Below are 9,887 nucleotides of genomic sequence, written 5' to 3'. Positions count from 1 at the left end.
AATGCTTTGGAGTTTGTTGAGAATGTCCCTCCACTCTCTTCTTGCCCGTAGTGTTTCTTCAGAGAAGTCTGATGTCATCCGGATCGGTTTCCCTTTGTAGGCCATTTGTTTCTTCCCTCTTGTCATTCTCATTATCTTTTCTTTATCTTGCAATCTTGGAGTTTTTATTATGATATGTCTATCTGTTCTTCTCTTCTCATCATGGTAGTTTGGGGTTCTTCTTGCTTCTTAGATGTCTACTTTCATCTCCTTCAAATTAGGGAAGTTCTCTTCTATTATCTCTGTGAATATTTTCTCTGTTCCTTGGCCTTTCTCTTCACCTTCTGGGATACCTATAACTCTGATATTTCCTTTCCTAATAGTGTCAGATAGCTCTTGAAGTGTTTCTTCATTCCTTTTCCTTTTTACTTCTTTCTTTTTCTTTTTTAATTCTCTTTGTTTCTGTGTCTTCGAGGGTGCTGATTCATTCTTCCATTTCATCTATTCTGTTTTCATAACTTTTCCCACATAATTTGTTTTAAAGGACCCTTTCAAGACTCCTAGTGGATTCCGGGAACTGTGAAATGTAGCAGATATTATACATTCTGTGTTTTTTCCTAAACATACATTTGTGTGATAAAGTTTAACTTATAAACCAGGCACAGTAAGAACAGTAACTAATAATAAATACAATTATAACAATACACTGTGGTAAATGTCACATGAATGAGGTCTTGCTTCTTTTCCCACCCTTCCCCACCCAGTATCTTATCTGTATGTGTTATTATTGGACCACATTTGACAGCAGGTCACTAAAATCAGAAAACAAAACTGTACATAATGGGGAGGATTACTGTAATTTGCGAATAATCTAGGCACTAGTTATTATTTGCATGTAGGAGCAAGTGAAAACTACACATCAGCATAGTAAGTATTACAGTGTATATAGGAGCAAGCATGTTATCAGTAATCTAAAAGTTAAGTGAATTCATAGAGAAGAATTCAGAAAAAAATTTACAGCCTTTGAGATGGTGGACTTTTCATTAGAAGCACACATCCAAGATGACAGCACACAATGGGAATTTAAGCCTAATAAGAAAAATCCCTATATTTTCCAATGTCAACCTTTCGTTTCAGATGGAACCAAGAAACCTAGCGATTGTATTTGGTCCAACTCTCGTGAGAACATCAGAAGACAACATGACACGCATGGTCACTCACATGCCGGACCAGTACAAGATCGTGGAGACACTCATCCAGCACGTAAGTTCAGGCCGCAGCTCAGCAAGGAAAGTCGCTTTTGTGAACAGCTGGTCTTAGGACAGAATCTGGCTATGATTCTCTTTCCTATGTGATCCTCCCAAATAGAGACCTATTGAAAGCGTTGTTTGATTTCTCTTTTCACCTTTTTTATTTTAAATTTTAGCACGACTGGTTTTTCACAGAAGAAGGTGCTGAAGAACCTCTTGTAAGTATTGCCGCTCCCCAGTGCATTCTATTCTTTCATCCGGAACACAGAGCCTGGGGCTGCAACACCACCCCCGGCTTAGTGTGCTGTCCGCATTGCTCCTGGGAGCAGGGCTGTAGCTCCCTCAGTTTCTGATATAGTAAAAATACAAGTACAATGATCATTTTGAACTTAATTATATGTAAACCGTATAAACAATTTCAGGACCTGTGCTCTACACAGTAATGTGTCTTTTACTAAATGTTGTTTGCATCTTAAAGAAGTGATGATGAAGAAATCTTTGTTTGTTAACCATAGACAACAGTACAGGAGGAAAACACAGTAGACTCGCAGCCAGTGCCAAACATAGATCACTTGCTCACCAACATTGGAAGGACAGGAGTCTCCCCTGGAGACGTATCAGGTAACTCTTGCCTGGGCAGTCTTTGATCTCGAGGTTGAAAGCTAAGTTCTTATAACATGAAAGAATGAATCAGTCATGAGTAACAGTTCACTATGATTTTTTCCTTTTCCTTTTTTCCTTTCTACTAATAAAAATACTGTCTTGCTTTTCTGATCTTAATTATCTTCCAGTGACTCTAATGCCATTGGCAGTGCATGGAGTTGTAATGCTTGCCAGAATGGAACTATGAGAGAAATGAGCATGCAAACCACTGTTTTGTTCTTTTTTTTCTTTTAATTCACAGTTTCCATGTAATAGTCATCACAAGGTAAAACAGATATATGCTACTGAATATGTGGTTGCTGTGATGGCAGAAAGTATGGTCTAGACTGTATAAGTAGTTCTTATTCTTGAGCTAGCTGTTCTTTGTGAAAGTAGCAAAGTTGTATCTGTTGAACTGCTAATGGACGAGCACCATTTGTGCAAATACAATCTTATTTGTCACTGCAGATGTCACAAGAAAAGTCGATCTATTTGACATTTTCTCCTGTTTTCTGCTGCCACCCTAATGTTTGGTTAAATAGTAGCTCTTATAGGCTCTTTTGATGAAAATTTTCTCCTGCCAAACTGTTGCACTAATTCAGCATGTTGTTTGACACGATGTTCTCCCTTTGTCTCTAGTTCTTGTTTTAGTCCTAAAGGGTTTTTTCAGCACTTACTGACACAGGCAAATCTATACTGATGTTGAACAGGCGAAGTGGGAGGAGTCTATCACACGGTAATGTCGCTAGTGGATTCTGTGGTGTCCCTGATGGACAGCTGGAACTGTAGGAAGAAGGAGGATTGCTGTCCACACTGTAGCTGCCTTGTCTGCAGAAACCCCCGATTCTTGTAAATGCAAACCAACCTAGTTGATCTGTGGTGTAAATTTTCTCTTAAGGATTTTGTAAACAGATCAATACTACTTTCTTAAAAATTTTTCTGCTGTTTCTTGTTATTTCTGAAGCAGACCGTGAGGAGAAATAGCATGGTATGGTCTACCAGTTCTTAAAGTCATAAAGCATTTAGCCATGTGTTAAAAGGGGTGTGGCATGGGGCTCAGCTCATTCATTTTGAAAATCAATTTTCCTCATGTTGAAATATAAAATTTCAAAATTGGTATTCTTCTGAATAGTGCTAGCCCCTTCCTACCCTCTTTGTAATTGTATAATCTGAGTTTTTGCCAGACAGTAAAACTATGGTCTCCATTTTTCCATTTCCATAATAGCACTTGTTAATAGATAATTGCAAAACGGGTAGCAATTTAACCAAACTAGTCAAAAGGATCCCTGACTGCACATACGAAACTGGGGTCTGTGCACAAAGATCAGCATTACTTACTATAAAGCCGAAGTGGCCTGGAAGCAAGATTAACTTAATGCCTCTTTTGCATCCATATGTATGCAGTATATTTATGGCTATAAAATTTAAGTTCAACGTCTGACAAAAATCAAAAAAATTACTCAGTATGAGTGTCTCAATTTGTAGCTAGGACAGCCCACAATCTTAAAAGTCCTACATTGTGTATCAGTTTCAGATACAGGATGTGGTACATAGCACAGTTCTCTAAAAGGTCTTCAAGCTTCTTTACTGCTAGACTTCATACATAGAAAATCTGGTAAACACTAGTGTTTCTGTTTTTGTTTAGTCCAGGGCTCCTTTGCCATTCCTGTCATTGAGCTGATTCTGCCTACAATTCACAGCATCTTTCATGGCGGTGGCTTTCTGTGGTGCAGCTTGCATCTTTGTGAGCGCTGACTATCCACTGTGTTCTATCGTTTGGTTTGAGTTTTGCTTTCCCATTTTGTTCTGTGCCTGTCTTTTCCATAAGTTTTGCATTGTTTGTTGGTAGCAGTAAAGATTAACTAATTCTGACCATGTTTTCTTTGACTTCTTACAGATTCAGCTACTAGTGACTCAACTAAATCTAAGGTATCTTTTTGAACAATTTTTTATGTTTTAGGAGGAAATTGCCTTTTCACTGATTGTTATGATTAGCCTATTAGGTCTGGTGACAGAGCAACAGAATCTGATAAAGGGAAGAGAGAGCAGAATATTGTGATGTAAGATGGAATGTTTGGCTTCTTTCAGCATAAGCTAGCATAATTCAAAGAAATACCTTTTTTCTTAACATATACAAAAACAGAGAGGACAGTATGGTGAGCCCCTACACTCCACTGTCCAGCTTCAGCAGTTACTCATACACAAGCCAAGCTCATTGAGCTAGATGCCAGCTTCCTGCATGACCTCCTTGGGGAACTATTTTGAAACAAACCCCAAACATCTTATCATATCTGTGAATAATTAAGTAGTAATACTTTTTATTTATTCAATTTGTCCAAACTTTGCTGAAGCACTAGGCACTGGAATTATCAATAAGTTTGTTAAAACATAGTTCTAGTTAGGAATGGCACCTAATTCCTTGTCCCCTTTAAATGTCATAACAGGGTGACGTATTATTAAATTTTAATTTTTGCAGAAAATGTTGCAGGATATTTTTAATCATATTGTTTTCTACCACTTAGGATTTCACTTTTTGCCCCAACTTTTTATTTTGAAAAATTATAGATAAAAATTTACAGGAATGGTACCACCTAAATCTTTTTTCATCATTCTGAAAAGATTTCATCAGTTGGTAAATTTTGATATAGACCTTTTCTGAACCACGTAAGTGTTAACTTATAGGCATAACAGCACTTCTGCAAGTGTGTCCTAAGAATGTGCGCTTTTCCCTGTTACATCATAATTTAACTACATACTTAGGAATTAATATGATGATGATTATTATTTCTATTGTATAGTCATTATATAAATTTCTCCAATTATTCAAGTAATGTTCTTAATTTTTTTTCTGTGCAGAATACAATCAGGACTCTCTACTTACATTTAGCTGTCATGTCGCTTTACATTTCTTTATTTACTCTAGAAGTTTCCCGCCTTCTCTTATCGGAAGATTTTAGATCAGGCAGGTCACTTTGAATTTTCCACCTTCACAATATAGATTCATGTTTCTTAACCTACTGTTACAACAGTTTCTCCACCTTAATTGTGCTAGTGGTTCTACCATGCCTGTGATATAATAATCTGCAAATGGTATAACTACCTGAGTTGTGAAACAGGCATTTGCTTCAACACTTATATGATCACAAAATCATCAGATTTTACAAAGAAACCTTTCAGGAACCTTAAAGAGAGTATCTTCTAAATGACTCGCTTGAAGCCATCGGGCTGTTCAGAAGTGGCCTCCTGCTCAGTTGTCAGACACGAGAAAGCTGCAGGAAGGGACATCCTGATCCCGGCCTCCTGGTTCAGAGCCTGGCCACAGCATTTAGCCCCTGCAGCCTTCACAGAATGTGCTACATGTGAATTAACTACTAGAAATGTACTAGATAATTATGCACTCTTTTATAACTTGCCAAAAGGAAGTTCTGTTCATTTATTTTGGTGAATTTTTTTAAAGATTTATTTATTTATTCATACAGAACTGGGGTATAGGCTAGAGGTGCGGAGGGTGGGAGAGCCACCAGAGACAGAGTGGGGAGCAGAACAGGCAGACTATCGAAGTACACCGCTGTGGGGAGCAGCGGATGGGTCAGGAGAGGTCTGCCACGCCATGTGGTCACCTCCAGGTCAGGTGGGGATAGAACTCATGCAGAGGTGGCTTAAGCTTCTTAGTCCTGTGCTTTACCCCACTGCATCACCAAGGAGGGCCTATTTTGGTGAATCTTTTTAATGTAGCAGCTAAATTTCTTTCCCCCACCAAGACTTTACAATGCTCTTAGCTTACCTAGGATTTTTATGACCAAAAAAAAAATACACTTTCTGCTTCTGTTACTCAGCTTACTTCCTGCTGCGTAGTTACTACATGGTATGATAAAACCAAGCATTTTAAATATTTTCCCTCCCTTTTAAACTGAAACAGTGGTTTGTGACACTGTATATATTATGGGAGTGTAGGGTCACACCACGCCTACCACGAAAGTATCAGCTGCCCTCCACACAGCCCATTGGGCCTTCCTCTGTAAGCTCAGTTCTTCCATCAGATTCCAAGAATTTGTTTCCTAAACAAGTATTTTTTGACCTCTGACATCACCATTTACTCAGCAGATAGGCGTTATGCACAAATTAATTAGTTATCAAGAACAAATTACTCGTGGCTAATAAAGCCAGTAGCCTTCAGCACAACTTTACCATTAACAGAGAGCTAATATTTCCATGGTAAGGATCTAAGATCTTCAATTGACTTTGTTATTTAAGTTTTGTTTTTTACCTTGAGATAAACAAAGACATTACTTAAGGCAAGTCCCTGAAATCCAGCATCACTGAACTAAGGGAGACCAAAGAGTTCCCTTAATCTTAATGCGCTTGTCTGGTACACTAGCTGAGCCACATGGTATCTGTAATTAGAAAACTGAAATCAGTCAAAATATATATGACTCTTCTATTCAGTTATGTTGGAATATTGTTTAACTGTGAAGCCTGTGTTCCAGATGAAAGAGCCTGAAGTTTGTCTGAGAGCTGAAGAAGCAGGGGGAGTCAGTAGATAACAGAAATGAACTGGAATCAGGAGTACCAGACAGCACTAGACACAGAATGTTTCCTAAAAGACAGATGTATGTGAGCTGTGACTTGGCAAATGAGTAAGAGCTGTCTCACTTGGCAAATAATACCACCAGGCAGGATATGGAACTAGTTAAATAAAAATAAAAATTTATCTTAGATACAAGTTAAAAGGAAATAAACTGTTGGTGCTTCTAACGCTTTGGCTTTAGAAAATATTACAGTGTTCTCATGTTCAAAGTCTTATTTCTTTGATTGCTTCTCAGGGTTCTTGGGGATCTGGAAAAGATCAATACAGTAGGGAACTGCTGGTATCCTCCATCTTTGCAGCTGCTAGTCGCAAAAGAAAAAAGCCAAAAGAAAAAGCACAACCTAGCAGCTCAGAAGACGAACTGGACAATGTTTTCCATAAGAAAGAAAATGCAGAACAGTGTCACAATGATATCAAAGAAGAAGCCAAAAAAGAGAGTGAAACAGCGGTCAGGAAACAGCGGGCTGCCATGTCCAAAGAAAATAACGCTAAGAAAGACACCAGTGCAACGAAAGATGAGAAGCTATCGCCGCGGAAGGAGAACGTGCCATCTGAGGAGCCCTCCCCGCCCCACAGCTCAAAACACAAGTCACCCACTCTGAGCTGCCGCTTCCCCATGCTGAAGGAAAGCCCCAGGTCGCCGGCCACGCCGAAGCCCTCCCACTCTGAAGAAACAGGGTCAGACTCCGGCACTTTGCTTAGCACTTCTTCACAGGCTTCCCTGACAAGGTTCTCCACGAAGAAATCCACCAGTCCAGAAAAACATAATGAGTTTTTGGCCAACGTCGGCACCATCACGTCAGATTACTCAACGACGTCGTCGACCATGTACCTGACCAGCCTCGACTCCAGCCGCCTGAGCCCCGAAGTGCGGTCAGTGGCAGAAAGCAGAGGCGAGGAGGCCGACGACGAGCGGAGCGAGCTCATTAGCGAAGGGCGGCCCGTGGAGACTGACAGTGAGAGTGACTTTCCCGTCTTCCCCACAGCTTTGGCGTCAGAGAGACTTTTCCGGGGGAAACTACAAGACCTTACAAAGTCCCGGAGAAATTCGGAGGGAAGTGAAGTAAGTGGTACGGAGGGGAGCTTAACACCAAGCTTAGAGAGCCGAAGACAACTCTTTAGTTCACATAAACTTATCGAATGTGACACACTGTCCCGGAAAAAATCTGCAAGATTCAAGTCAGACAGTGGATGTCTGGGAGAAGCCAAGAATGAGAAAGAAACACCATCAATAAGTAAAGTGTTTGATGTGATGAAAAAAGGAAAGTCAACAGGGAGCTTACTGACCCCGACCAGGAGTGAGTCGGAGAAGCAAGAGCCCACGTGGAAATCGAAAATAGCAGATCGGTTAAAACTGAGACCCAGGGCACCGGCCGACGATATGTTTGGAGTAGGAAATCAAAAACCCAGTGCTGAGACAGCTAAAAGGAAAAACATCAAACGCAGGCATACGCTAGGAGGACATAGGGATGCCTCTGAAATCAGTGTTTTGAATTTTTGGAAAGCTCACGAGCAGAGTGGGGAGCGAGAATCAGAACTGTCAGCTGTGAATCGGTTAAAGCCGAAGTGCTCGGCGCAGGACCTGTCCATCTCGGACTGGCTGGCCAGGGAGCGCCTGCGCACCAGCACATCCGACCTGAGCAGAGGAGAGGCTGGAGACGCCTGCCCAGAGAACCCCGGCACATTCGCCATATCCACAACGGACACACCTCTGTCCCTTCAGCCCGATGCAGGCAGCGGTCCCAGTACTGTGGCCGCAATGAGCAGGCCCCTTCTTTCCATAGCGCCACAGTCACCTGACCAAGTCAACGGTGAAAGCTTCCAAAACATGAGCCAAAATGCTAGTTCCACAGCTAATACCCCACCTCATAAACTGTCTGAAACCCCAGGGCATAAAGCACAGTTTCATCCCTGTCTTTAAGCTGGGGGTAGTCCACTATAGCAAATAAAAGCTACTGTTACACGTTCCAGTAACTCTGTAAATATTTTCTTGTACCAGAATTGTTATTATGCAGCCTTCATTTGGGCTGGTTTCATCATTTTGCACTGTGAAATAGCTTTACAGTGCATTACTACAGCCAGAGGAACATATATATATATTTAAAATTATATTGGATAGTTGTATACAAATAAACAATGTATTTGTTGCAACTTACTACATAGTGTATACCCAAGATTACTGGAGAAATTAGCTGGCATTAGTATGCAGCAAATTTGTTCTTTCGGTTTCATCACTAACAGAAGTGCCTCATCATAAAAATACATTTGGTTTTTAGGGTGCCATAATTGTTAAATTAGATAACTTAACATTGAATAAATGAAGGCGTTTTATTGGTAACAAATTTCACTACATTTACCAGTTTTAACACAGGTGGACGCAAAAACTTCCATTCTTTAGTCATTCCAGGTGGATCTCTGAGTTTTATATTCAAACTTTTAATACCGTTTGAGTTTTGTGTGACTTGAATTTTTAATCTTTCTGTAAAATACGTAACTTAAATGAACATATTATATGTGTATCTTTTCTTCAGATACCAGATTTGATATAACTGTTGTAACATAGATGTGTAGATAGTGACCTGATGAAACTGGCTTCTTTATCGAGAAGAATATAATTTGCATGAGGACTTAATGAATCCAAACCTGTGTCATGCCTGTGTGCATACCCAATTAAACACTGGAAATAAAATTGTTTTGGTGAACTTTGCATGGCTTGAAACTTATTCTACTATATTTTTAAATATTATCCACTTGTAATAATTGTCCTGTCTTTAAATAATTGCCTACTGTATACATTCCATCTCTCCCCTTTATTTGCCATGCCTGGCAGGGATCTCTGGTAAATGTTTGTTTTGCACTGGCCTAAACTTGCTCCTATCTACAGATGGTACTTTTATAGCTGAAAGAATCTGTTCTTTTCCTTTACTTGAAAAGAACATGAATTTGGGAGTCACACCAAGTTCCTAGCTTTTAGAGTTACACAAGTTAATTTCTCTGAATTAAAAAAAAAAAACAATAGGGAATAAAAGTACCTATCATAAGTTTTACTGGAGTTAAATGAGATACTGTTCCAGATACATCTGCCACACATCTGCAAAACACAAAGTTGTTGATATATAATGGATACTTAATGGGTACTTAAAATCTCAGATGTAAAGACTGAGAAACCCTTAAGATTATCATCAAATCCCGTGGTTCTCAGCCCTGTCAGACTTAATATTCTTTTTCTATAAAAAATACTTTGGCCCTCCCTGGTGGCGCAGCGGGTTAAAGCACTGCACTGAGAAGCTAAAGCCACTTCCGCATGAGTTCGATTCCCGCCTGCCCCGGAGGAGACCACATGGCGTGGCAGACCTCTCCTGACCCGCCCGCTGCTCCCCTCAGCAGTGTACTTCGTCGATCTGCCTGTTCTGCTCCCCACTCTGTCT

General features: G+C 40.1%; 1 protein-coding gene across 3 annotated transcripts in view; it reads left to right on the top strand.

Moving 5' to 3' along the window:
- Positions 1-9,166, top strand: part of ARHGAP21 (Rho GTPase activating protein 21) — a 94,245-nt gene extending 85,079 nt beyond the window's left edge. For 2 of the 3 annotated variants that reach the window (XM_012731332.1, XM_012731331.1), the window contains exons 21-25: positions 1,117-1,242; positions 1,406-1,447; positions 1,745-1,850; positions 3,769-3,800; positions 6,695-9,166. In XM_012731332.1, the coding sequence (XP_012586786.1) occupies positions 1,117-1,242; positions 1,406-1,447; positions 1,745-1,850; positions 3,769-3,800; positions 6,695-8,380 (1,992 nt within the window). In that variant the 3' untranslated portion in view covers positions 8,381-9,166. Of the gene's footprint in view, positions 1-1,116; positions 1,243-1,405; positions 1,448-1,744; positions 1,851-2,581; positions 2,860-3,768; positions 3,801-6,694 lie in introns of all 3 variants that reach the window. The other variant, XR_001145938.1, reaches the window with a different exon arrangement.
- The last annotated feature ends 721 nt before the right edge of the window (positions 9,167-9,887 follow it).

The sequence above is a fragment of the Condylura cristata genome, unplaced genomic scaffold, assembly GCF_000260355.1.
Source record: "Condylura cristata isolate star-nosed mole 26May11 unplaced genomic scaffold, ConCri1.0 scaffold00030, whole genome shotgun sequence".
NCBI classification, from domain to species: domain Eukaryota; kingdom Metazoa; phylum Chordata; class Mammalia; order Eulipotyphla; family Talpidae; genus Condylura; species Condylura cristata.
The sequence above is the reverse complement of the archived record's forward strand: the minus strand, read 5'-3'. Positions and strand labels throughout refer to the sequence as shown.